This window comes from Drosophila kikkawai, chromosome 2L (assembly GCF_030179895.1).
Source record: "Drosophila kikkawai strain 14028-0561.14 chromosome 2L, DkikHiC1v2, whole genome shotgun sequence".
Lineage (NCBI taxonomy): Eukaryota > Metazoa > Arthropoda > Insecta > Diptera > Drosophilidae > Drosophila > Drosophila kikkawai.
The window spans coordinates 12,087,766-12,115,461 of record NC_091728.1 but is presented as its reverse complement, the minus strand read 5'-3'; the positions used below and the strand labels follow the sequence as shown (position 1 = coordinate 12,115,461).

The window sequence follows — 27,696 nt, the reverse complement described above, 5'->3', positions numbered from 1 at the left end:
GAAACCTATCTTGTAAATTGTTATTATTAAAGCTGTTAAGGTACTAAACTGATCATGGTAATATGATACCTTTTTATTTAACAAGATTTATATTACTAAAAGATTTTGTTTAAAATTAATACCAGTTCTTTTGTGTAATTTTACATTCTACACATGATTTCTTTAAACTTAGTGTGTAGTGAAGATCAGTTAGGACAGCAACCAATTGGGTTTTCCGGTGTTACCAATCGCTGGGTAGAATAAATTCTAATTTTTTATGGTCACTTTTTAACGTTATTTATTTAAATAAATAAAGAATAAAAAACAGATATTGTATTATAAAAAAAATTATATTAATATAAACTATATTTATTTAAACAAAATATATTTACAATATCTTAATGCGGGGATGAAGCTCTGGTTTAATCTATTATTTTTAATTTGACCCCCATAAAAATGCTATTTTTAATATTATACCTATTTATTTATTTGACTTAGTACAATTATTTCCGGTTAGCCTAATGAAACTAATGATAATCCAAGGCACTTTGTTTGCGCGACATATTGAACGCCATAATCCGACAGACTATAAAGTTAATTAATTCATTTCTGATGACAATGTTATTTTCCATTCGTTTGTTATGCCAACTGCAGGCCGACATTTTGTGTAAATATTAACATTATTCCCGTGGCCAAATCAGAAAACAAAATATCGAGTCACACACAAGCGCCCAGCAAATAAGCATTTGACTTGTGTGTGAATTAATATAAAATAAGAAAAATCAACAAAATTGTTTTCTGCTTTGAAATTAGGGACCACTGACAATATTCTGCTCTATGATTGTGCCAAAGGCAAAATGCCTGCATTGAATATAGCGAAGAGAACGCAATTATGGCTTTGATTTTCCCTTTTAGTATTGCCTTTGAAATTTATTTAGATAGAAATGCGGAATTTAAGGTTCAGCTGGAAATTCTCTTAATAATAACAAAACAGTGAAGCTTAACTAAAATTAATAATATCAATTCATAAATTTTACATAGTTTATTATCCTGAACTCATTAAAAGACAGAGCTTGAGGTTAAAACAGAAATTGTAATCATTTGAGTCTCGGTATCGATAAGTACTACAGTTCCCACTTAAATGTACATTATTCTATTAGTATTTGTACACGATATACAAATTTTGTTTCCTAAACTTCTAAAATAAACATTCAGTATTTGTAGACATTTAAATGCTTGCGTCTTAGGCTACACTTATATTACACACTACGGATATTGATTATATTCTGTGAATTGCTAAATATGAATTGGTCAGACTGTTCATTTCGCGTGTATAATCGATATTGGATCCTATGGCTACTTGAAAAGCTCTCGTTTTGGGGCCTGCCATCACGTTGCCACACTCACATGCGCGTATATCACCCAGTTACCTCACTATAAATATCACAAGGCTCCGCCGGAACGGATGGGGATTCAAGAGGACTACAGGAAGGAGCAGCACAGGATCAGGACGAGCACCGTAATTGGGAAGAGGGCATATATCTCGCTGCGCGGATGGCAGGTGGATATTAAGTTGGTGATGTCGTCCTCCTCGTGCTCGATTCCATCTCTCGTTGGCACCTCAACCACCACGATTTCATCCGAGAGAAAGCTGATGTTGAAGGTGCAATTCGTGGTGTTCAGGCAGCTCTGGGACTCGCTCAGATTTGAGTACTGATAGGTTGGCTTATATATATCGAATATGGCGTGGATCTCGTTCCGTACGTGATCGTTGTCGCTGTAGAAGATGTAGTAGTAATAGGCATCGTCGGTCACATTGTGCACAGCCACGGAGCTCCTATTTCCGAAAGTGTCCATGACGTGCGGATTGGAGCACTCGTTGCTCGGCCGGAAGAACTCCTTCAGCAGGATCATTCCGCTGAAGCAGTCCAGTAGTCCGGTCTCGAAGCTGGACACCGAGTTGGACTCGTCCGTTTCCGTAAAGTTAATGGCATTGCCGCCGTGCACGTACTTTCGATCGTAGACATTCTCCCGCTTCGTTCTTTTGTAGAGCTTCTCGTAGAGCTCCTGCCTCCTCTGATGACCTTGAGTCCCTGCCATGTGTCTCCTGTGACGATCTCGATGGGTTATCTCGTGGGTCTGACTTGAGTTGTGAGTGCTGGGGTGTTGCTCGTCAGGAGTTCCAGCTGATGAGTGATGGTGATGTGTTGCTACTCCAGAGTTGTGATTATGATGATGCCCATGCTCAACGATCTCGGTTCCGGAGTTCTCTATTCCAATGTGCACATCCTGATCGTTATGATGAATGGTGCCCTTTTTCAGTTTTTTCCTTATCAGTTTGGGCGTTGTTCCTGTACTGGCTGGCCTAACCGATATATTCACCAACGGTTGCGCAGGATCCTCGCTCAAGTCCTCGCCTCCGTGGTTCTCGTGCTCCATTAAAACGTCCTGATTGCTCTTTTCCTCGGTGATCTCCACGTTATCCTCGAAGAACACCTTGACCTCTTCATGGCCGTTGGCATAATTGGCCCCTAACTTGTTCTTATTGTGATCGGTGAGGCCACACAGGTTAAGCTGCCGCTGGCCCTTGACGATCAGGATGCGGGAGCCATCATAGCGGGAGCAAAACTTGACCCGCACCTTGGCCCCCTTCAGCAGAAAGAAGCCCCAGTACTCCAGGGTGTCGTCGGGCAGGGTCATCGACTTCTTCAGTCTGATGTGTTTGCGGTTCGTAGAAACCTCGGGCTTGTTGCGCAGCTGAAAGGCATTGAAGTTTGAGCTCATCCGGAGGGTGTGCTTCGAGCAGAAGATCGAAGAGATTCCGGCGCGGATCTCAATGATGTCCGACTCCGCCATTGGATAGATAACGTCCGCGAAGACAGTCTTCCGCAGATGCAAGGGCATGATGATCAGAATGGCCGGCAGTATCACAATCATCAGGCAGAAGATTAGCACCCGCTTCACCCCGTGCATCTTGCGGGTTTCTGGAAAGAGTGAATAAAGAAAAACAAGTATTACTATCTGGTTCTGATAAGTTAAGGGCCTCAGATATATTCTATTTATATAAGCCAATCCGGTCTGGCACCTTCAAAGTGATACTCCGTCAGGGGCTGCATCTTGGCGGCACAGGATCTTCCTTAGGGTCTGTGAAAATTACTCGCGAAAATAGTACGTCTGATTGCCGGACAGGTTTGTTGCTCACTGTCTTGATTGTGCGATTATCAAATTAGTCTGGCCGGTCGGTCTCAGTTTGATTTCACGCCTACCGCCGCCCGACGCCCCCTGCCATTCCTTTTATCTGGCTAGCCAAGTATTTGTGAGAGGCGAGATTGTATCAACAGTCCGCCACGAATGTTGATATTGTTCGAGTGTATAACTAAGCTATTCACAAGATTCAATTGGCAGGCTCGGATCGATCGATGGCCAGGCAAGTGGGCAGCAAGTGACAGTCCACTGTTTGATCGATGTTTAGCGACCCACGACAACGGATCATCCGTCTCTCCGCTTAATTTTTGCGGAAAAGATTTGCTTATCATTGTTAACTGAGCCAGAAGTAGAACAGGAGCGGACTACGAGAAGGAGGGCGTTTAGAGTTTTAAAATATGTAACCTTTCAAAACAGATTTTGATTTATTTATCAACAAGTTTGGGTTGAGTTTGGGTAGAACACAAACTTGTAACCAGTGATTTTAAAGATCATTACTCTTGGAAAGAGAGACATTATTTTTTTTTGCAGATTTATTAACCTCGAAATCTGACTTGGTTACGCATTTCCAATATATATAACGTTATCGGGGGCCTTTGCTAATTACCGACTGCCTATTGATGCCAACATTGATAAGCCATGTTTTTCCTCCATGAAAATGCTGTTAATATTAGTCAGGTCTTATCGACGCCAACGGGTAAATTGCGATCATCAACTGCTATATATAATTCCATATTCCATAGCTCACACGAGTTATTTTTTATTTGTCACGTTTTTGTCGAGTGCTTTTTGAACCCGACAAAAATGTGCTTAAAGCCATAAACAATATCTCTTTTCTCTCTGCTTATCAACTAAATATGCATTGTGTGCCTTGGCTATATGAGATTGCTAAAGAAAACTTAATCAGTTATACATAATAGTGAAAGTATACTCATAAAAAGCTTAATAAAGAGTATTTTCTTTAAATAAATAAATTTTATATTAAGTGTGAATTAATGTAAATTGAGCTGCAACTTACAACATGAATAACAAATAAACTTAATTAAGATTTGTTTGTTTAGCATATTGTTTAAACCAGATGATAAAATAATCTAACTTTAAGAAAAGTGTCAGAGATAAGAACTGAATTTAGTATAGTGCTTGAACTTTGATTTAATTGAAGTAAATTATTTCTCTTATCCACCCAACCCACTTGATTCAACTTTAAAAGCTTTAACTTGACTCACTTTAGCTTGGCCTATTTTTTATTAAAGTTTACCATCAATATTACTGCTCGATAGCATTGCACTTAAAAATTGGTATTGCTAAAAGAGAAATATAGAAATACCAATATAGCTCTATGTCAGCATTTTCCGGTTTTTATTTTTCTTTGTCAGGGTTTTCCCAGGTCTTCCCCATGACAAAGACCCACATATGTGGACTCAAATAATGCCATAGGTCGGGCATTATTCTGGTTTTCGCTTTTGTTGATATTTTTCGCGAGTTTACCTATATTTCTTGTGTTTTCTTTGTAACGCTATAAAAAAAACCTGTTGTGCCTACACTGAATATAATTTTTTTTTAATTTTTAAATGGTTTTAATGTTTTTAAGGTGGACAAAAAATTAATATTAAAAAAGGGTTTCAAATCGAGCTCTCTATAAATTAAATTAGTAACAAAAAAATTGTTTAAAATGTTCGCAATATTTTCTATCAGTGTGGTTTTCTTGTCTAGTCTAGGCTGAAGAAAACCTTGGCATTTCCTTAGCCGGTTTTTTCGGGTTCCGAAATTAAATTTTGTTGGCTAGTCTCGGAAAATGCATTTGAAACGCTAGACCCGCTGCAAGCACCTGTGGAGGTGTTTTTCCCGTTTGTTTTTGTCTTTCGATTACCTGGGCGTGGGAATCGAGTCAAATTTACACATTTGGTCTTTGATATAGTTACTGCTGTAGTTGTTCCCTTTAGTCGGTGGCCACTTACATTCTTCGCGTTGCCCTGTCCTTCCAATAGTTGCACTATATATCTGGGATTAGCGCGGGAGCTGACGTCAAAAGGGTGGTGTGCTAGTGACAAGTGCGATTTGTTGTGAATTTCACAGGCAGTTGTTTTATTTCGCGTGTGTTTCCTTCAGGGCTTCTGTTTGCTGTCGCTTGTCTATCAAATAAGTGGCTTCGCTGAGCAGATATCCAAAATTAGACGGATGCATTGGGGAGCGGGGGCGCACGTGCATCTTCCCATGATTTATTATCAATAGCAATAACAACTGTTTTTTCCATCGCTCGGCTCTTGTATTTTGACACACATTCTAATCAACAATTGTTGTTGTCGCTCTCACAGTTTGGCTGCTTATCGCAACGCTCTCTCCCACGTTCTCCCTTAGTCTCTCTCGTCTAGTGTTAACACATTTTGTTTCCGCATATCTTTGTTTGTTTTCTGATTATATTTATAATTATATGGTCATTTTAATTATTGCTTATTTCACGAGGGCACATCACGCTCTCGCCCATTTTTCCAATTGATTCAATATTTATTTGTCTTTAATATTACGAAATTTTCATCGCGGCAGTGGAAAAACAATAAGCGATGCAGTTATTGAGACAGAAAAAACAGAACTGAGAACTGCTGCAACGGAAAATTTAACCCCAAACAACAAAGACGTTGATAGCGCAATACGCTCACGGGGCGCTCTCAGTTTGCGACCAAAATGAAAGAGACTATTGACTATCTCTCGGAAAACTCTCAGTGCGATAAAACACTAAGAGAAATATCGTTATTGTTTGACGTGAAGTTGGCTGCGATTAATGCCATTTGGTTGGAAACTCGACTAACCAATTTCAAATTATTTTTCAAGTGCCAGAATGAAATATCAATCAAGACTTTTATATAAGATATAGTAGGTTTTCATATTCATAATAATAAAAAATAAAATAGACCACCTCTTAGGAAGGTGTATTACTTATTATTTTTAAGAGGAAATAAACATCATTGCGTATGATATATATAATACATTTTCATTGATTTTTATATGTTTTAAATACAAATTTCAAGTTGTATGATGAAAGTCTTTACATTGGATTTATAAAATTAAATGGGTTTACTTCAAAATCAAATAATTGATTTATGGTTTTAGCATTCAATAATAAATAATTTACAAATACATTAAATATAAAATAATTAATACAGAATTTAACTATAAATAAATTTCTTGGTACTATTTGAATCAGAAAAACCCATTTATATATGAATGGATAATACATAGATATAGCTTAAATATAATATACATTTACCCCCACAAAGAATTCCCAGTCTAGAAGAAGTGCCAAAAGTGAGAAGACAGATTCTAATCGGCAAGATAAATATTTTAATAAAAAAGATTTGGAAGATTGCACAGAAAACACTTCATCACACTGACACCGAATTTCATTTTATTCTGCAGAGCTTCCTGAGATTTAATTTCGATATTAAAATCGAAACAACTTACTATGCAAGTCCGGCATGGAGTAGTAGAAATCCGTGTGGTAATAATGCAATTGTCCGGGGCTAATGGACGTTGTCCTCTTGAACATCTTCTTATTGGCCATTCTGAACGCAGAATGGAATCCTTTAGAAGGACTTGGCGGAAGTCAAAGTAGAACCGAACCGTGCGAATGGCCGCGGCGAACTAACCGCAGAAATATAATCCGAACGGGGCGGCGGCATCTGGGATGACGATGACGCCTAATCCAAACAGACGTCGGCCTGTCTGTCCGTCTGGGGGCCTCATCCGAAGATAGACTGATACTGAAACTGGCACTGATACGGATACCTTCGGCCTATTATCATAATGAATTAGTAAACAATGCTATAAAGTCTACTGAACATGCAGCCTACCCAGGCATTCAATTGATAAGCGGTTAATTGTGATTGTCAGTCTAACCGGCAGTGACAATGACTCTGGACCTGAGCACACACCCACAAATATATGTATATTTATCTGCGGATGTGTTCCTGGCAACAGTGCTGTCAATGACACCTCGATAGGAAATTAATAACAAACGTTTTTTTTATCATTTTGTATTGCAGTATCTAGTTTCCGGAGATCCGGTTTAAATTGAAAAAGCCAATTTCAATCATTTTTTTTTTTTAATTACAAAGCTTTGTAGCATATATTCATTCATTCATTTTTACTAATAATTTAGGTACTTTAAAAAACTTTTATTAATAAATTTGGAATTTTTCCCTTGACTTTACGATACAAAATGAAAAGTAACAATGTACTATATGTGAATTGCTTGCTATCAACTGAGCTCATCAGTTGCTTTTTACTATCTATCAGATACCCAAACAGTTAGGTGACACCTGCCAGCGTCATCTGCACACAGAGATAAAATCGCTAATCGCCGCAGCCATCTACAGATCCTCGTATCAAGAGTTTGAGACATTAAATAAATGAACAATTTATGCTTCCAGTGTATCTTATCTAGTGCAATTTCCTTTATAAGCCGTGTGGAAAATTTTGCATCTGAAGTGCAGTTTGCCAGGGCTTCATTGCTTTTAGGTGGCCTATTGGTGGCATTGTGGATTGCTGTTTTAAATTGTAATACTTTGAAATGGAAACATGCGTCATGATTTCTTCTTCGGATGGAGGTCCTTCAACCAGGATGGCAGCCAAAAGGAAAGGTAGGTCTTGAATATCTACCAGCGATTTCTTAAAACAAATAAGAATGGATCTGTATTAGAACTAAAACTTTAATAGTAATGTTGAGAATTATAAAGTTAAAAGTTAGAAACTCGCTGTATAGTGTAAATAAAATTACCTAGACCAATTCTCCAAATTAATTAGTCACGATTTTCTTTAGGAATATGGTAAATTTACTGTGAAATTAATTTTTCTCGGTTTACTTAGCCGGTTCGTAGAAGAGGTTTCAAAGTTAGTTATACGTTAAATCGACAATGGTGCGGCTTCTGACGATCTCTTGCAAAATATATTTTTTGGGCTGTGCGGTCCTATCTCTAGTAATCCTGTGGCACGTACTGTCCTCCAAGGAGATGGAAAATCTTACAAATGGCATGAACGAAACTCACAATAAAGTCGATAGATTTTACGTGAATTCCGCCAAGTGCCAGGTGCCGTATGTGGAGCCCTTCAATGCCGAGGTGATGAAGGTATACAAGCCGATGCCCTTTATACCCTGCACCAATAAAAGTGACCTTATTACGGTGCACTACGACCGCATGTACAATCAGTATGTGCTTCACGTCAACAAGGAAGTGGTTCACGAGGAGGTGGGACAGGGAGACATTGCCTGCTTCTACCAGAAAATTATTTACGGTCGCAAAGCGGATGTGTTCGATAGGTAAATCTGTGCCTTAACTAATGTGCAGTATATATGTAACAACATTTTTTAAGCAAAGCATTGGGAGTAAAACTCAATTCTATCAGAGCTTTTTGGTCCCCGTGGATATCGAGGGGATGCTGGTAGAATGCAGGACTGCGAACGAACAAAGAGTCCTGCAAAAGGACGCCTTTGTGCTTGTGCAATACCAGAAGAAACCCAAAGAGCAACCCCGGAAATCAGTGCCAGATCGGCAGGCCAGTGTTATCATGTACGGCATAGATACCGTGTCGCGCACAAATCTGCGTCGCACCATGCCCATGGTACACGAGTTCCTTAAGTCTCCGGGCTGGTACGAAATGATGGGTTACAATAAGGTAACTCTAAATGGAAATCCTCAGAACTGCAGCCACTTATCCATCATATACTTTTGATTTCAGGTCGCTGATAATTCGTTTCCCAACATATTTGCTATGCTAACTGGCTATTCACCGGAAACGGCAAAAGCTCAGGTTTGCGACACTGATATTGACGGTTGCTTGGATAAAATACCATTCATTTGGAAGGAAATGAGGGAAGCCGGCTACCTGACAGCCTACGCAGAGGATGAGGAGATTGCGAATACCTTCACCTACATGAAGCCGGGCTTCTCCGTGAAGCCCACAGACTACTACTTTCGGCCTTTCCTGGTCGCCCTAGAAAACCACACTGAGGTGAAGTACTGCGAAGGATGTCTGATGAAGTACTGCCTAGGCCGGCGTCTGGCCAACAGCTATATCTACGACTATTGTCGCCAGTTCATGCAACGCTTTGTGGCCGAACGACCGGTTTGGGGCATGTTCTGGTCTAACCACTTCAGCCACGACAACGTCTTCATGCTCTCGGCCATGGAGCACAAGGTCCTGACCGATCTCCTCAATTTCGAGAGGGACGGGGCCTTCGAGCACACGATCATGATCTTCTTTTCGGACCACGGCGCCCGCTTTGGACCACTGATGCATATGAAGGAGGCTTTTCTGGAGGAGCGATTGCCCATAATGTTCATCTATCTGCCACCCTGGTTCCGTGAGAAATATCCCATGTATGTGCGTGCCCTGGAGCTGAATCAGCATCGACTGAGCTCGAACTTCGACCTGTACAGCACCCTGAAGCATATTCTGAAAATCGACGGAAAGGCGGACGGCTGGTCCTACGACTGCCCGCAGTGCCAGTCGCTTCTGCTGCCGCTGCCCGAGAACCGAAACTGCTCACAGGCAGGCATCACCGAGCCCTACTGCACCTGCCACAAGTACGAAGAGGTCCGGGAGACGGACTGGACCCGGCGGATGGCCATCCATGTAGTGGAACGCATCAATCAGTACCTCTGGCAGCACAATATGCAGGAACGCTGCAGCAATCTCACCCTGCGGGTAGTCAACGCCACTGAGCAGCGAGTGGACAACCTCGACGGGGATACGAATTTGACGGGCGGACTGCGGCACTACCACACCAAGTTCCAGGTGCACCAGAATCTGGGCGAGTTCTTTGCCACCACGCTGTACGACAGGGAGACGGAGGCCCTTGAGCTCAACGTGGAGCTCATCAGTCGCACCAACATGTACGGCAACGACTCCGAGTGCGTGCGGAATAAGATTGTGAAGCTATATTGCATATGCCTCGAAAAGCTGTGGACGTGAATCTCACATGAGATATTTTCTTTGGTTTAGTTTTTTATTTGTATTTTTTATACATTTGTGAATTAATTGATTGTGATTGGAATAAAATTGCATAATTTGTCTAACATATATGAATCTTTTTTAAGCTTAAATTTTTTTCAAATGTTATGGATAAATATTTAAATTGTAATACCCCTTTCGAAGTTATTATAATTTCAGGGCTTATAAACAGGGTTTAAGGGAAAAGTACCCATAAATCCACCCATATCATCAAAAAGTAAATTAACAATTACTCGTTTCCCTTTGCATGTAATCATTAAAATTTAACTACTTAGTTTGCACATTTTAAATTTATTATAGTGCATATTGTTTAAAAGTCTTCCCAGTTTTTTTTAATATTAAAAACTTCTTTAAGTTATACCAGCGGAGTGTGGCGTGCCTGACCTCGCCCAAGATGTCGTGGCTCGAGAAATTCCGAACTCCCCTCAAGGTATCGAGCTACCTGCACATCTGCTCATAAAAATACCATGATAACGCTGCGCGTGTATTCTATTGGCAAAGACCGGAGACTTCTCGTCGGGACAACCCGTTTTGCGCTGCTTCAGTTGGATTGTATTTGCGCTCGAAGACACAACATGGAGTCGCGATTCCGGACCAGCCATCCAGGAGCCAAGCTTCTGGGCCTCTGCTGCCTGCTGCTAGTCCTGGTCTACTTTATGCACTTTGAAGGTGAAAGCTCTGAGGATGAAATGAAGCAATCCTCTACCTCTCCGCGATCGCGAGTCCCTCTCCAGCCAAGGTGGAAATCGCAGATTCAGCAGCATTTTGTGAAAAGCTCCAAGTGCTATATTCCCTATGTGGATCCCTTCAACGCGGAGGTTATGGAGATATATCAACCGCAGATTCTGGTCACCTGCACGAACGAAACCGACCTAATCTCAACCGAATACAGCTCTCTGCTGCAGCGATATGTCCTTCACATCGACGAGGAAGTTGCCCACCAACTGATGAACTTCTCCGAATCGGAGTTCAACTGCTTCTACCGGGAAATTAAGTACGGAAAGAAGGTAGATAACTATGACAAGTAAGATATGGTGAATCCCCCAGTCGCTAGAAATACGCAACACGTTGCCTTCCAATCGCACAGTCTCAAGGCGAATAAATACTTCACCGATGGCTATGTGGTGCCGCAGCATGTAGAGGGCATGGTTGTCGAATGCCACACGGCCGAGGAGCCTAAGGTGCTCCTTCAGAAGGACGCCTTCACCTTTGTCCAGCACCAGCCGCTGCCCAAGGACCTCCTGAAGCCGCGTGCCGCCCGGAAGCCCAGTGTGATCATGTACGGCATCGACTCGCTATCCCGCATCAATCTGCGACGCACCATGCCCAAGGTCTTCAGTTTCCTGCAAAGCGCCGGATGGTACGAGATGCAGGGATACAATAAGGTAAAGCACATAGTTTTATAAAATTTTAGATAGATTGTGGAAAATGATTCATTTGGCTTGCAAAAATTAGATTCTAAAGCTCTCTAGTGCGATTCTTTATTTGGTTTTCTAATCAATCAAATATGAGTAATGGCAGTTACATATTGCTCCATTTTTGATAAGCCAACTCAAACGTTAATAAAACTAACTGATAATGGATTCTGATTCAGAATTTCTGAAAGTTATAGAAAGGGGAAACACCTATTAAAAGACTCAAGTGCTGCATTGCATTATCGATACCTGAAGTTAGCGACAAGTGTGGATCGTAAGAGTTAATATTTATTTTGATTGAATACCAATGCAATTGCATCTAGACATATCACAAATAGGTGCTCAACAGATGGTTGTAAAGTTAAACAAAACACATAGGAGCTATAAGTTTATATACTATGTAATGACATATACGAAATTGTTGCTTTGCATTTAAACCAATGCTAATTAGTAATATAATCGTCTTACAGGTGGCCGACAACTCGTTTCCCAATATCTTGGCCATTCTCAGCGGCTACTCAGCGGAGGCGGCCAAAAAGATGCTCTGTGACACGGACAAGGCCGGCTGCCTGGATGAGATGCCCATGATATGGAAGTACTTTAAGAACGCCAGCTACTTGACGGCGTATGCGGAGGACGAGAGCAATTCGAATCACTTCAATTACCTGAAGCCAGGCTTCTCAAAGAAGCCCATGGACTATTACTTCCGGCCCTTGCTGAAAGCTCTGGAATCTGAAATGAATGTGTACCGGCTGCCGGAGCACGATTACATGCGGTATTGCTTGGGCCGCAGGATGGCGAATCGATATATCTATGACTATGGGCGGCAGTTCACCCAAAGGTTCGTGCAGGAACGCCCCATTTGGGGCATGTTCTGGTCGAACCACTTCAGCCATGACGATCCCTTTCTCCCTTCCGCTATGCAAGACAAGGTTCTGGGCGACCTGCTTGATTTCAAAGCGGAAGGAGCATTCGAGGAGATGATTATGATCTTCTTCGCCGATCACGGTTCACGCTATGGAAAATTGACCAGGCTGAAGGAGGGCTTCCTAGAGGAGCGACTGCCCATGATGTTCATATACCTACCGCCTTGGTTCCGCGAGACTTATCCCACATACGCGCGGGCCCTGGAAGTGAATCAGCATCGGCTAAGCTCCAACTTTGATGTCCACAATACACTGAAGCACATCGTCGAGATAGGCGGCACTCCGGATGGTCCGACTCTGCCGAAGTCCTTTGATTGTCCCACCTGCCAGTCCCTGTTCTACCCGCTGCCCGAGGACCGATCCTGTCAGGATGCGGCCATCGAGGAGCACTATTGCACCTGCGACCCCTACATTCCCATCCGTGGCAAGGACTGGACCGATGCCATTTCCAAGAGTGTGATCGATCGAATGAACGAGTACTTCGTGCACAAGAATCTCAGCAGCCTGTGCAGCAATCTGACGCTCCGCTACGTACACAGAACCGAGATCAAGGCGGGTTCCAGCTGGCACGAGGATCTCAGGGAGGTGGAGACGGCTGTCTATCGGGTTAAATTCAAAGTAGTCCAGAATAGTGCCGACTTCCAAGCCACCGTGGTTTATAATAACGTCACCCGAAACGCGGAAGTAAATGTGGAAAAAATCAGCAGAACAAACTCCTACAAAGATGACTCACCTTGCATCGATGACAAGCTGGCCAAACTTTACTGCATTTGCTACAGTGCCATGCTGTAGTAATCTCTACTTAAAAACCTGATAAATACTGGAAACTAATTTAATACAAGTATACAAGTTGGTTGTTGAATTTGGCTTCGATCAAGTAATAAAGCACTCAATAAAATTAGTAAAAATAATTAAACAGGAGCTCTGCGGCTCTTCATCTTCCGATACCTAGTTCGAGTTCTGGAGTCTGAAGATATTTTGGGCGTCAGTCCACCCGCTAAACCCTTTGGGTCATATTCTGGTAAAATGTCTTCAGTTGCGCAATCCCTTTTTGGGTAAGGGGGCAGAACCAAGACAGTAGGTATATAAACACATCATTGACATGGACTGAAGCCAAACAATTTCCTTTTAAATAAAGCAGTGCGCATCTCTCTGTAAATCAAATTCACTTTAAAAATTCTAATAAATATAACAATGTTTCGAAACTATGCTCGTACACTTTGCCTATGTGTGGGACTCTTTATATTGTCTTTTGTTTGGATAAACCAGCAGCACGAGAACTTTAGCCACAAATTTGTTGCTATATCACGGAAAATTTCTACACTAACCGTAACGAAAATCGATGAAAATGAAAGTACGCCTAAGGAAACATCTAGGTTCTTCGTGTTTAGTCCGCAGTGCAAGATTCCGTACGTTAATCCGTTTGACGTGAGCTTCCAGCAGTGGGATCTCCTAAAGTTTAAACCCTGCACAAATGAACCGGCATTGGTCAGCGTTATCTACGATTCCTCTAAGAGACAGTATAAGCTGCACTTAAATACCGATGTGGCTAAGAAGAACTTTTCAAGTTATGGAAATTATGGCTGTACCTGTCAGGAGGCACGGTCTGGATCGGGCGACACAATTGCCTAGTAAGTATTGCTTTAATTCAGCTTTTATCTGTATCCTTAGGGTTTAACTTTGAAGCATTTCAATGGAAGCTTATGAAAGATAGCTTTGGATATTCTGCTTTGTATATTATTGTTGTAAAAATCATTCTTTTACAGCTTAGGAAAGGCTGCATATATCCATCAGGATTGGCCTGTGCCGACTCACTTTGTGGGTGTGATTGTTGAGTGTCACGAGGTGAGGAACAAGTCACGGGTCTTGCAACGTGATGCCTTCTTCTTCATCCAGTACCCAAAGAATCGCAACGAGGCAAACGATGCCAAGAGGGGAGCGGAGTATCCCAGTGTCTTCCTGTTCGGGATCGACAGCATGTCTCGAATGAACTTCCACAGGTCCATGCCACTCACCGCCAAGTTCGTTAGCCAGGAGGGATGGTATGAGATGGAAGGCTACAATAAGGTGGGCGACAACACACTTCCAAATTTGCTGGCCGTGCTCACAGGTCGGACTCCGAGACAATGGCGGTCCAAGTGTGATGTTCGGAAGGAGGGTTGCCTGGACAGCCTACCCTTTCTCTGGGACCTATTCCGCAACGCTGGTTACCTAACAGCCTATGCCGAGGATCTCGCCTCCATGTCCACGTTTAACTACTTGAAAGAAGGCTTCTCCCGACGGCCGGTGGACTTTTACTTACGTCACTTTATGATGGTCATCGAACAGGAAATGAAGACCATTAACTACGATGAACTAAATTTTTGTGTGGGCAGAAGGCACAGTTTTAGCTACATTCTTGACTTTGCCAAGCAGCTGATCGAACGATTTATCGTTGAGAATCCAAAGCCGCTGTTCGGCCTGTTTTGGACAAGTAGCTGCACCCACGACGACTTTCAGGGAGGCAGACATTTGGACAAGCCGTTTGTTCGTTACCTGGAGGAGTTCCAGGAGTACGGGTTGCTTAAAAATTCCATTGTGATACTGCTCAGTGACCACGGGACGCGGTTCGGACCTCTGGCCGAGCACTTCACTGGCTTTCTGGAAGAGAGACTGCCCATGCTGCACATATACATTCCCCCGTGGTATCGAAAACGTTACCCACGTGTGGCCAATGCGCTGCAATTAAACAGGAATCGCCTGAGTTCCAACTATGATCTATACCTGGGTATCAGGCAGATTATCGAGGAAATTCATCCAAGAATGGAATTCCAGCCATTATTTCCCCCCAACACTATTCACTCAATTCTCAGAGTGCTGCCCAGGAATCGGACTTGCTCCCAAGCCGGTATACCCGAGCACTGGTGTACTTGCAAGCCCTTCGTAAATGTCCAGGTGACGGATTTCTTTGTGGAACTCAGTAAGCTGATTGTCGATCGGATGAATGAGTTCCTGAAGATGCTTGGTGTTGAAGGGGATTGCCATTTGGTTATTCCCAAGAAAATTCTGCAGGCTGACCAACAGTTGCACTTTGATGAATTGGGAAACGTCGTGGCTGCTCCAAATGGTTTGGAAACTTTCAGACTGCTCTTTACCACAATTCCGAATGACGGTATGTTTCGGACAATAGTTCATAGCAACGCCAACCATTCGATTTTTCATACCGAAGTAGATATGATTAGTCGCGTTAGTCCCTATAAGAATGAGTCTTACTGTGTTAAGGACGCTGTTGCGAAGAAATTCTGCCTCTGCCGCAAAGATAAATTTTTAAAACTTCATCGGGGACGGGAGAAAAAAGTGAGGAAAGTTAAATACGAATTTATGGAGGATCGCGAAGGCGAATATTATGACGAAAGTCATAGGTTTACAATAACATGAGAACACGTAACAAGAACCGGTATACCAGAAATGATTGATAGCAAATAATCATTTAAATTTTTTAAATATTATTTATTAATATATATTTTAGTAAAAGGATTGAAGTTGTCGCTTGGGTTTTCTTCGTATTCTTCTTACAAACTAGTCTCTGTGATAATTTTTAATCAGACCATATTACGCTTTTTAAACATATTTAAATTACTAAATTATATTGGATATTTATAGAAGTCATTTATTGATATCTGATCTGACATTGTCAGGGGTGCCTTGCCTAACTTAACAAATTCTGTTTCAATTAAAAAAACAAATATGTTTCGATGGTATTTTCGAAGACTCTGCATTTGTGTGGTGCTCTTCACATTTCTGTTTTTGCTCGCAAGGGACAGGACCAAAAATTCGATAAATACTAGTGCCTTGACGCAATTGCATCCTAAACCCTGGAACGATACAACTGGAGCTTTTAGGAGAAAACCTTCCTTCTTCGTGTTTAGCCCCCAGTGCAAGATTCCATATGTTGATCCGTTTGCGAAAGAGCTGCTCAGGTGGGAACCACTAAAGCTTGAGACATGCCCTGACGGGCCGAATTTGTTCAGCATTAGCTTTGATCGCGCCAGAGAGCGTTATAGAGTACACTTGAATAAAACAGTGGCTGAGAAGCACTTTGCGAGCTACTTCCCATTTGGTTGTACGTATATTGAGATAACCCCTGGATCGAACAACTCGTCTGCTCAGTAAGAATAATTTTAATATTTATTTGATAATTATAAATATTCATAATTTATTGCAGATCAAAACCAATAAACTTTAATCCAGACTGGATCGTGCCGGCTCACTTTCTGGGTATGATTGTCCAGTGTCATGCGCTGGCAAACACCTCCCGAGTGATGCAGCGCGACGCCTTCACATTTGTCCAAAATCCGAGGAACCCCAATATTGCCAAAACAGATGCCAAGAAGCCTAGTGTCTTCATATTCGGCATCGAAAGCATGTCTCGGATGAACTTCCGGAGGACCATGCCGCTCACCTCGAAATTCGTTGGCGAGGACGGATGGTTTGAAATGGAGGGCTACAACAGTGTGGGCGACAACAAGATGAATAACTTGGCGGCCATACTTACGGATGGAACTCGTTGGAAGGACAAACTTTTGTGTGACCCCAGAAATCCCGCCTGCCTTTATGACCTAACATTGGTGTGGAAACACTTCCGGAATGCCGGTTACCTCACTGCATATGCCGAGGACGTGACCTCCGACTATTTTGACCATCTCGGAATGGCTTCCCTACGTCAGCCGGTGGACTTTTATATGCGTCCCTTCCTGGTCGCCGTCGAGAAGGTGTTTAAAACGGTTAAGAATTTCGGACTTTGCCTGGGCAGGAGGAACAGTTTCAGCTACGTCTTCGACTTTGCCAAGCAGCTGATTGAACGATATGTTTTGGAGCATCCAACTCCGCTCTTCGGCCTGTTCTGGACAAGTACCCTCACTCAAAACGACTTTCGGGGGGGCAGAACTTTAGACGAGCTGTTCGTTCGTTACCTAGAGGAGTTCCAGAATTACGGATTGTTTGAAAATTCCATTGTGATTCTGATTAGTGATCGTGGTTCCAGTCAGGGTCTTTTGGTGGATCATCCCTCTGGCTTTCTGGAGGAGCGACTGCCCATGCTGCACATTTACATCCCTGAGCAGTATCATGTGAGGTATCCATCGGTGGTGAGGGCGCTGGAATTGAATAGGAATCGTCTGAGTTCCAATTGCGACCTGCACTTAGGAGTCCGGCAGGTTGTGCAACAGGCGCGTCCGGGAATATGGTTCGTGGAGTCCACTTACACATGTCATTCTATCATGAAGATACTCCCCAAGAATCGCGGTTGCGATGTTGCCTCCATTCCCCCTAAATGGTGTGCCTGCGAGCCCTTCCTGAGGGTGCCCATAGAGGACTCCTTTGCACAAATAGCGTCGGTGGTTGTGTATCGAATGAACAAGTTCCTGAGGCGGCAAAAAGTAGCCAAGGAATGCTATCTAATGGTTTTGAACAAAGTCCTGAAAGCGGAGCGACAGCTACACTATGATGAGAAGGGAATTAGAGTGCCTTCTCCCAGTGGGCTCGAGACCATTCGCCTGGTTTTTACTACCAAACCGAAAGGAGTCGTGTTTTGGTCATTAGTTCATAGCAACAACGACACAAATTATGTGAAAGTACAATTGGAAATGATCACGCGTCTCGGCCCCGATAGCAACGACTCCTATTGTGTGGATGATGAAATGGCCAAACAATTCTGCATTTGCCGCAATTCCTAATTATGAGAACAATTTATTAATAATTTTGTATAAGTTAGCTTTTTGAAATCAAATTTGTTGTGTCGTTTGATGTGCGGCAACTCAGAATTCTTTTGCTTATCGTTCGAATTTCGTTAGTCCAGAATTCCTTTAGATATGGAAACTACAATGAGACGAAGGTCCATATTAAAATTTAAGAGATACATCATTATTTTCTTCGTTGTCTTGTTGGCCATTATATGGATCAACCATTACAGTCAAGGCAAGACCTCTAAGAAGGAGCTCGTTGAAGACATTCCCGTGGTCGAGCAAAAAACCTATGAAGAAGAAAAGCCATCACCACGGACCGAATCGGCGCGGGAAAAAAGCTTAAGGATTTTTTATGAGCGTCTTATGAGACCCGACCAGGATGAGGACACGACCACAGAAGAGACTGAGCTTGAAGATTCTTATAAGTACTCGTGGTCCTTGAACGATATACAGCGCAGAAAGCTTAGAAGGGCACCGGCCAGTCGTTTCTTCGTGAAGAATCCCAAATGCAAAATGCCGTATGCAGATCCCTTCTCCAGCGAGGCATTAGCCATCCCGAAGCCTGAGAAGTTGAATAACTGCAGCCACGAAGGACCAATCTTTGCTCTAAAATTTGATCGAAAGTTGGTGCGATATCGGCTGCAGGTGAACAGAACTATGCTCGCAAAGTTGCAACCAAACCTACGGAAGTACAGGTGCGCCTACAGAGAAGTCCCCAATGACACGTAAGGCACCTGACGGATCTGTTTATGTATTTTGGCCTAAAATAATTAAACTTTCGTCAGGATTACCCCTTGGACGAGCTTTCAAGATGAGGCCCTCATCGACTGGATTCCCAGCGGCATTGTTGCAAAATGTCACGATGCACTGAAAGCCACGAGGACTATCCAACAGGATGCCTTTCCGCTGGTACAGGTGCCTTACCGGAGGGCACGCGTGAAGTCGGATCCTTTGAAAAGAAAACCGAGTGTACTAATGCTGGGACTGGACAGTATATCGCGGATGAATTTCAAGCGCAGTATGCCGAAGGCAGCTGAGTTCGTGAAGCAGGAAGGCTGGTTCGAGATGGAGGGATACAACAAAATAGAAGATAGCGCGTACGCCACCTTCTGCGCCATCTTTGGCGGCGCCAAGTCGGATAAAACCTGTGAAAAGCGCTTTCCAATGATATGGAATTCGTACAAGGAAGCTGGCTACACAACTGCCTTTGGGGAGGACAGCCTAGAATCCCATGTTCCCCCGTTTCGGCCAGACTTCCAACTTCGTACCCTGCTGGAGGATATTGGCCAATCCATGGACACAGCCTCCAGATTTGGGTTTCAAAACTGCATCGGCAGACGCCAGAGCATCTCTTATCTGTATGATTTTTGCATGCAGTTCGCGCAACGACTGATCGAGGAGCTGGATCAGCCGGCGTTCGGTGTATTTTGGAGCTCCACCTTAACGCGCGACTACCTAAACGGGCCCGCAAGTCTCGACGAAAAGTTAGTGGAGTACCTGAGGCTGATGCGTGATCACCATATTTTCGAGCGCGCCATAGTGATCCTGTTCAGCGACCAGGGTCAAACGTCGGGAGACCTGGTCGACTTGGCCGACGGGTTCCTCGAAGAACGACTTCCCATGCTGCACATTTACCTGCCGCCCTGGTTTCGCAAGGCGTATCCTATGTTTGCCAGCAACTTGCTCCTAAACAGCAATCGCCTCACCACGCCCTTTGACCTGTACAACACCCTGAGGCACATACTCAACCTGAAGGCCTCCGTTCCCAAGGAGCTGAAATCTACGATGAATTGTCGTCTCAGCCAGTCCCTGTTGCACTTGATGCCCTTCAACCGCAGCTGCGAGCAGGCCTGCATCGGGCTGCACTGGTGCGGCTGCAATGAGTTCGCCCTCGTGGAGAACAACTTTGATGCCTACTACTTGGCCAAGACGTTCGTCTCCTTTCTCAACTATTGGATCCTCAAGAACAACTACAACAAATATTGCCATCGTCTGCTACTGTCTCATCTGGACTACGTGGAGCGGAGCTTGGATGATCTGGAGTCCCTCGAGTCGGGGATCTTTCGCCTGCGCGTTCGCACGGTTCCCCATAAAAGCGTCTTTGAGTCCACAGTTCACTTTAACTCTAACTCGCGTACACTGATCAAGGTCAATATTAGGGATATCAGTAGGCTCAACTCCAACAATCGCTCGGATTGCGTAAAGGACAGGACTGCTAAGAAGTTTTGCATCTGTTACCCTGAAATTAAGGACGAGGAAATGGAATTCTGGATAAATTACACATTATAGTCTTCTAGAAACAGTATACTTTTCCTTTTGGTGTCAACCATGCTGGTCCAGAGCTAGAATTAATTAAATTCGTTATATGTGAATAAATTTAATTCATTACTAACCAACTTAAATATGCCTAAATGGCTCAAAAATTCCAAACATTAAGCATAGAAAAACTAAGATTAATGGAGTATATTTGGACTCTCTGCTTTTATTGAATTTGTTCAAGTTTATGTCTACCTTTCAATTACATTGGAACCTCCAATAAAAACGCTCTTAGGCTAATCCGATTTGCGTGTTAATCTCTAGTGAAGTAGAATGTAGAATTAAATTCTTCTAACCTTTAGCCTAGCAGGACTCTCGAAACTTATTGGTCCCTCGCACCGGATACGAAAACTCAACAAACCAGCATTAACAATACGCTTAGCCTAGCTCCATTATAAAACTATAAAACTTGACTACATATACGAGTCGACCGGATACCGCTCGGCCTCCTCGAGCATGTGCCGGAAATCAACAGGCACAGGCTGGGCAACGTTTCCGGTTGCGGGTCTGCCGGGAACATGGCCGTTCATCATCTGAGTGGGATGCTTTCCGCTGCCCAAGGCACTGCCCCGGTTCTTCAGGTGCCCGTTCATCATGCTCACATGGTGACTAATCGTGGGAACAGCCCCGGGCACATTGGTCTCCAAATCGTGCAGAATGGCATCGGTCTGCTCGTTGCGCATCATCTGGTCACCCAGTGGCGCCGAGTCATCGGGATTATCGCCCTTGTTCAGCAGCCGTTGAATGTGATTCCGGATAAGGCGCTCGAATTCACGTTGCACCGACGGACTATCCGTATCGCCATCGACCTGGGGAATAAAGCGATTTGAGCACCATATCACTAAGCCTTGTAAGGGTACTCACGATCTGCAAGCGATTGCTCGTGTCCAGGATCTTAAGCATGGGCAGAGTCTGCTCCCGAAACAGCTCGAGGCGCCGGCGGAACGAAGACACAGTGTCGTCAATACGTCCTCTGCCGAGTTGGAGTTTGGAACAGTCTAGCAGGATAATGGGCGGGCGTTGCTTGTACTGGAGCAGAGAAAATGGGAATTTATAAAAATTAACTTCAATTTAAAGTTCGATTTCAAAAAATACTAGTTTCCAAATATTATTCAAAATTACCTTGTTCTCAAAGTATTTGACTTGCTGCAAATTCCTTGGATAGCCATCTATGATGATTCCAGTTCTATCCCGCAGCAGGCGCAAATTGGTCTCCAGTAACTGATTCAGAGACTTCTCCGGCGCCATATCTCCGGCGGCCAAGGCCTCCTTCACGGCATAGCTCTCGGTGTTGGCACGTGGTGCTGAGTCCGTGATGTTGCGCAAAAGGCGACCCACACTGTAAAAAGGAATTATCCATATAAAGGTGATTAAGATGGCTTCAAAGGTATCTTATAAATGCCATTATAACCCACCTGATGTGTGCCCAGCCCGGGTTTAGACCCACGGCCTTGAGACAGAGCGTGGCCTTGTTGCTGCCTGGACCACCGATAACCCAGATAATGGGCGGTAGACCGGAATCCTCCGAGCCCGGCCGTAGTTTTGGCTGCTTTGTGACGACAACACCGCTATCATCGTCTGCACTGGTGGTGTCCATCTTCAAGGCAGCCACCGCCACGTTCCGGCCACCGTCGCTCCGATCCAAGGCCAGGTCCCTGGCCAGAACGGTGCCGGTGGTATCGGTGTCGGTGGTGGTTCTGGCCACAATGGTGGCGCTGCCTTCTGCAATTTGAGTCGCTTGTTGGGCTTGACTTGGAGCGGTGTCAACGCTAACTATACTGCCGGGTATGTCATGCACCCCTCTGCCCATACCTGTAACTCCGTTCATCACCGCCTCTTGGTTCTCGAGGGTGCTGAGTATGTCGAGGACAGCGGTGCGAAAATCTTTGTACACCTCTGTGGGAGCACGCTCGCCATTGACCTGCAGGCGAAATTGTTGAATCTTAATTTTCTACACTTATATGTTATGTAGTTTCTCGAATTTTTGGTATTTGCTAAGCATAATGTAAACGTAGTCATACTTACGGCCAACAGCATGTCACTTTGATCAAAATAATCAGCGACTGGCATCACATTTTTAAAGAAATTTTCCAATTCCATTTTGGCTAAGGAGAGTACTACATGACCTAATTTGGCCCCATAATCGATTTGTTTCTGTAGAACCGATTGACGCCAGGATATTAGAATCACGCCATTCACGACTTGTATCTGGAGGTGGGAATAGAGGCGAATTAGAGAAGAGATTACTTTTGAGCAAGACCCCAAATAATGTGCTTCAAGGGGTTGCTTCCCCAAGAATGTCCTACTTTTGCAATTATAGGCCAATATGCCATAGTTAACGCCTTGTGTACGTGACTGGGTACTCGGAACTACCCAAGTACGGCTTGTACGGACTGCCAGTTCTGTCCAATTAGCACTCGCATATGTAACGGACAGTGAATGTGAGCTTGGTTGTAAATCCATGGGAATTATGGCCGAACAAACACACCGACGGCGACCCATTTGCCAGTTAATTAGTTCAAATAGCTCAACAGCAATTTACTGGGCAAACAAACTGTGCGGCAACAAAAATGGCTTTATAGCAAATAAAGGACTCGACGGGGAAGACAGCGCAAATTGGCAGGACGAGTGGACAGAAATTACCTTCTCCGAGTACTCGACAACGTCGCGCATTGATCGTGGATATCCCGATATCAGGTATGCTTTGGCAGCTGGAGCCATTTTCATTTCCAACATCAGCACCTCGGTGACTGTTTTCGACGATAGTTGCGAAAAGTCCTGCATGTCTGGGTAATTAAATATATAATTATTAATTTTACTAATTTTTTTAACGATTTCTGTTTCCCATATCATTCAATTTTTATTGAGCACGAAATCTTACCATTTCCCATTGCATATTGCTGCAGCAGATCCATCATATTGATGTGCGTTACTCCGCGTCGCTCCTGCATAAATGTATCGCAATGGGTGACCTTGCCACTACCTGGGCCGCCTAAAACAAATATCACTGGCACTTTGGGCGGATCGAATTTGATTTTTCCAGCATTTTGCATATCGATAGCGCCGACATTGGCAGAACCCAATCTTCCCGCCGCCGCGGCGGCCTCCAAGTCGCCAGCATTTTGGGCGTTCCGATTCCGTGTATGACTCCAATCGTTGCCTTGTTCGCCGGTATCTTGTGCCGCGCTGGCATCTAAAAAAAATTTAATAAATCAAAGATGGAACTTATAAATAATTTAGTAGACCTCTGGGTGAAGTCTAATATTTCAGCTGTAATAAGAAAAGTTTCCAAAGGCTAATAAGGTCAGGCCACCCTTTTGCCTGCTCCAACCTATTTATATAATTGTCCTTTTTTAATATATATTTTTTAAATTATTTTTTAAGAAGTCTAAATTCTACAGGCACTGTGATTTTAATGTACCTGAAATACCTGAATCGTAATCCATGTTTACACAGAATATTTTTTTTTAGAGAAATTTAAAAAAAAAAATTAAAAATAGCTTTCAACATTGTTTTACTTTTCCTTTTCTTTATTCTTTAAATTGATGTTTTTCTCTACAAGAGCAACAGTTGACCCTACTGCCAGGGCACCGCCATTACTCGACCGGAAACCGGATGTGTTGGCAATTTAGTGTGAGGAATCCCGGGTCCGTGCCAAGTCGGCATTAGCCAGCCTTCAGAGAGGCGGAAGCAATTTGCCAGGAATAGGAAATTAGTGTCAGAAGCACACGCACTCGACAGGGGAGCGATATAAGCGCCGCAAATCGCGAAACACATCATTAAAACATGTTAAACAATTATTTAATTGTATGGCAACCGTGTCTAGTATAGTATGGCGTCACCGCTGAATTCATTCATGGAAAATCAGCTGCGGCCTGGCGTTTCTATAGCTTTCGATATGTGCCCCCAACTCCTCTTAGTAGTTGCCCTCTCCTGTAATTTCACTCCTTTCGCCCCCTATAATCCCTTTCGGTCCTGTGGCATTTTTATTGATTTTTCTGCAGTTTTATTTAATTGACATGTTTTGTTATTGTTGCTGTCCCTTTCCGGCGCGGGGTTTCCCATGTCCACTCCGTTCTTGTTTTCCTTTTGTTTTTGTGTGTGACGCGCATTTTAGGATTTATGTGTAATGTGGGCTGGCTTTGGTGGTCAACGTACATGTCCAAGGACCTGGAAGCCTTGGTGAACAACGAGCCCAAGTTCCGATACAAATTATAGCGTTGGGCAAGGTCCCTATTTTGCCGCCGCTTTACACGAATCAAGGAATATCCGTATTTGTATGTTTCGTAGAACTGTGTTGTGGCATTCTTTTTATATATATGTATATACTGTATATATATATTTTGTAAAATCGTTTTGTCGAAGATAATAGTTTTTCGCGAATGAATTTCCTAGCTAATGATTGCTGTAATTTCAATTTCAACTGTCCCTTGAATTGTAGACAATTGAATATGTCACCGAGAATTAAGCAGGTGGAAAGGGATCTTAACGTTATTTCAGGCTTTAAGGAAAAGGTTAACTGGGTAGTAATGGCAATTTTATTTTGAATTAAAGGAAACTAGTTTTTATTTTTATTTATTTATTTCAACTATGAGCTTAAAATGCATTTAGAAAACACGCGAAAAGTAAAATGTTTCAGGTACCAAACCATGGATAAATTTAGTTTTTTGAAGCGTAGTTTTGTTATTTTCTTAAAAAGATTTCAAGGCTTTGGTGAAAATGTAGCTCCACTGATAATAAATGAACAAAGACCAACAAAATCCAATTGTAGATCGCGGATAATAATTTAAAACATTAATTTTTGGTAGACCAACTGGGTAAGCTCAATATGTAGACCCCTCATTTTACTCCAAAAAATAATCTACTGAGTATCCGAAAAGTATGCAGTATTCGATTAAAAAACACTGCTCAGCCAAGAAGGTTGCCATAGAAAATGAGTAATAAAGTTACAATTGTGCAGCTAATTCTCTACGTTCGTCATCTAAAATTCATTGGCACAAAAACTAATGAAAAGTTGGGTATTACAAGTAGTCCCCCTGGCGTGTTCTGGCCGCGACTCATTAGGGTTCTTTTTGTTATCTTTTGGCCGTGGAGAGGCATTGCTAATCTCTGCTTACAGATCTACCGACCGGGGCACATTACTCACCTGTGTCTAAACAAATACCCATTATCCATTCGGTGGCCAGTATAGCTGAATTTTCGCAATTGTGTTTTCCCAAACGCGCCCGGCCGCGTGCACTCTAACTCGCACACAAAGGAGTATTTTGTTTTTAAAAAATATATAAATCGAATATATATCGAACTTTTCCAAAGGTTTTTCAGAGTTTTAACCGAACATCAGTGGAATTCCACACATGATTTGCACTCCGTCCATGGCTAACTCGCGGAAAGTTCTCCTATGTTTTCTATATATGTATATTATAAATTTGTGTACATTTATTGTTGGTATCTCTGGGATACTTGTTCTCGCGTTTTATCGTCGGCAACACGCACCACCACGAACTGCATGACTCTGCCGGTTTTATGTTTGGGCTCCTGATTTCGATTCGATTCTATTCTGTTCTGATTTCCGCGGGTTCAACAAACCGGGACAGGTACGCCTCGACGAGCGTCCGAAACGAAACTGAGTTTCGAAATTGACAAGGGACTCGGTTTTTACCTCGCCGAGCCGATTCACCTGGTCACTTTGGTTGCCCGGCGCGCTTTTCCAATTAATGAATACTTTATGAGTTCCAGCAGTTTCCTGGCCACCACTCGAAACCACATGCGATTCCAGTGGCGCGCGGGTGGGTTCACTGCTCGCCCCGTGGTCCGCTGGAAGTTTCACGCACGGCTTTAGCTCCTGACATCCTTGGAGCGTTTTTACCACCCAAACCCAAGCCTAATCTCAAACCCTGGCCCGTCGTCATTGTCCGTGTCATTCATGGGGCGCCATTTGTTTATGCGCTCCAAACAAAGTGGCGGTATCCTGAGTCCTGTGTCCTGGAGCCAGCAGTGCGTTTCTCACACATGCGGCTCCCATCAGCTTTTTAAAACACTTTCTATGTTTTCACTGGCAGTGTCTAGTCTCTTGGTGTGCTGGTGGTGTCCTGTCGTCTATGTTGATTGTTGTTGTCATTTTAGTTTTTGTTTTTCTAGGTGTAAATAAAGCCACTGACTTGCAGCTGTTTAAGTTGAAAGGCATAATAGAAATCAGTGCGGGCGAAAAAATAGTCACAAGTATTTGAAATAAGATGAATGGCTAAAAAAAATCAATACCTTACTTTGGAAGATTACAAATGTAAAAGCCTAATTTATTTTTCATTAATTTTTATATATTGGAGAACCTTTATCCCTGGGAGCCTGGTTAAAAATATATATAATTTATTTCACTGCGTCGCAAGCTTCTAACTAAAATTATAATACCTTTTACAGTACTAATCTTTATAAAATAAATGTTTAAAATAAATATTCAAACAAACCGAACCTAAAAGCATATCCCCTGGTTTGCTGGCAAAGTGTTTAGCTATCATGAGTCTGCTATATAGTATGATATGTGTCCATTCGGAAGCGCTTTCATGAGCTTGATGGCAACAAAATTGCGCAATCATAGCGCCACACAATGGCAATAGTTTCTAAATTGAAAAAGAAGGATTGGGTGGAGTGATTACGTGAAATGTAGGATTTTCCGAGCAACGAATGGGAACTGGAACACTGGGCCGTGGCTGAGCATTCAATTAATATTTCACACCCTTAATTGACCTAAATTATTAAGTTTACCTCAAGTTTCGGTCGACTCTGGGAGAAGTACGGTGGGCAATTCCCTGGAGCCAAGCCAGCTGTCAAAATTTTCAAACGTGTTCAATTAAAATTCAATTGGGTTATTGTTTTTTGTTGGTTCTTTCAAAGCTAAAGCAGGGGGCATTGGACACTCCAGGACATGGGACAGGTTGATTAGGCCGCCAAGGACACCGAAAGAAGTTCAAAGCTCAAGGAAACTTCATATCGATCAAATTGGTCTCATATCGATCCGTGGGCAACCACAGATGCGACGCCTAATTTGTTGGAATTTGTGACATGTCATGTGCCGTCGACACAAGGACAGCGGCAACAACAAGGATAACAACTGCCGAATCGAACTGAAAC

At 43.0% G+C, this 27,696-nt stretch overlaps 7 protein-coding genes across 11 annotated transcripts; 5 read left to right on the top strand and 2 right to left on the bottom strand.

Moving 5' to 3' along the window:
- Positions 1 to 1,006: 1,006 nt before the first annotated feature.
- Positions 1,007 to 6,949, bottom strand: LOC108082844 (uncharacterized). Of its 4 annotated transcripts, none has more exons than XM_017178412.3 (2): positions 6,643 to 6,949; positions 1,007 to 2,963 (listed from the first exon to the last, which is right to left on the bottom strand). In XM_017178412.3, exons 1-2 carry the CDS (start codon positions 6,740 to 6,742, stop codon positions 1,462 to 1,464), a joined length of 1,602 nt encoding a protein of 533 aa, XP_017033901.1. In that variant the 5' UTR covers positions 6,743 to 6,949; the 3' UTR covers positions 1,007 to 1,461. The 4 variants fall into 4 exon arrangements, with proteins under 4 accessions (XP_017033901.1, XP_070145125.1, XP_017033903.1 ...); XM_070289024.1 differs by lacking the exon at positions 6,643 to 6,949 and adding an exon at positions 6,449 to 6,464; XM_017178414.3 differs by lacking the exon at positions 6,643 to 6,949 and adding an exon at positions 5,142 to 5,780.
- Positions 6,950 to 8,079: 1,130 nt separating this feature from the next.
- LOC108082696 (uncharacterized) lies at positions 8,080 to 10,260 on the top strand. The gene is made up of 3 exons (XM_017178202.2): positions 8,080 to 8,497; positions 8,556 to 8,853; positions 8,917 to 10,260. Exons 1-3 carry the CDS (start codon positions 8,094 to 8,096, stop codon positions 10,150 to 10,152), a joined length of 1,938 nt encoding a protein of 645 aa, XP_017033691.2. The 5' UTR covers positions 8,080 to 8,093; the 3' UTR covers positions 10,153 to 10,260.
- Positions 10,261 to 10,560: 300 nt separating this feature from the next.
- LOC108082884 (uncharacterized) lies at positions 10,561 to 13,740 on the top strand. Its single transcript, XM_017178466.3, has 3 exons — positions 10,561 to 11,215; positions 11,279 to 11,576; positions 12,077 to 13,740. The coding sequence occupies exons 1-3, from the start codon at positions 10,659 to 10,661 to the stop codon at positions 13,322 to 13,324; spliced, it is 2,103 nt and encodes a 700-aa protein (XP_017033955.2). The 5' UTR covers positions 10,561 to 10,658; the 3' UTR covers positions 13,325 to 13,740.
- LOC108082883 (uncharacterized) lies at positions 13,727 to 16,053 on the top strand. Its single transcript, XM_017178465.3, has 2 exons — positions 13,727 to 14,163; positions 14,299 to 16,053. Exons 1-2 carry the CDS (start codon positions 13,727 to 13,729, stop codon positions 15,947 to 15,949), a joined length of 2,088 nt encoding a protein of 695 aa, XP_017033954.1. The 3' UTR covers positions 15,950 to 16,053.
- A 136-nt stretch (positions 16,054 to 16,189) lies between these two features.
- On the top strand, positions 16,190 to 18,436 carry LOC108082689 (uncharacterized). The gene is made up of 2 exons (XM_017178194.3): positions 16,190 to 16,680; positions 16,737 to 18,436. The coding sequence occupies exons 1-2, from the start codon at positions 16,259 to 16,261 to the stop codon at positions 18,244 to 18,246; spliced, it is 1,932 nt and encodes a 643-aa protein (XP_017033683.1). The 5' UTR covers positions 16,190 to 16,258; the 3' UTR covers positions 18,247 to 18,436.
- On the top strand, positions 18,382 to 20,690 carry LOC108082688 (uncharacterized). The gene is made up of 2 exons (XM_017178193.3): positions 18,382 to 18,980; positions 19,041 to 20,690. Exons 1-2 carry the CDS (start codon positions 18,382 to 18,384, stop codon positions 20,542 to 20,544), a joined length of 2,103 nt encoding a protein of 700 aa, XP_017033682.1. The 3' UTR covers positions 20,545 to 20,690.
- A 27-nt stretch (positions 20,691 to 20,717) lies between these two features.
- On the bottom strand, positions 20,718 to 26,713 carry LOC108082701 (uncharacterized). Of its 2 annotated transcripts, XM_070283226.1 has the most exons (9): positions 25,718 to 26,713; positions 23,453 to 23,764; positions 23,215 to 23,357; positions 22,597 to 22,779; positions 22,384 to 22,492; positions 21,987 to 22,293; positions 21,694 to 21,910; positions 21,436 to 21,600; positions 20,718 to 21,380 (listed from the first exon to the last, which is right to left on the bottom strand). In XM_070283226.1, exons 1-9 carry the CDS (start codon positions 25,737 to 25,739, stop codon positions 20,985 to 20,987), a joined length of 1,854 nt encoding a protein of 617 aa, XP_070139327.1. In that variant the 5' UTR covers positions 25,740 to 26,713; the 3' UTR covers positions 20,718 to 20,984. The 2 variants fall into 2 exon arrangements, with proteins under 2 accessions (XP_070139327.1, XP_017033698.1); XM_017178209.3 differs by having other exon boundaries at positions 21,987 to 22,492; positions 25,718 to 26,712.
- Between the last annotated feature and the right edge of the window lie 983 nt (positions 26,714 to 27,696).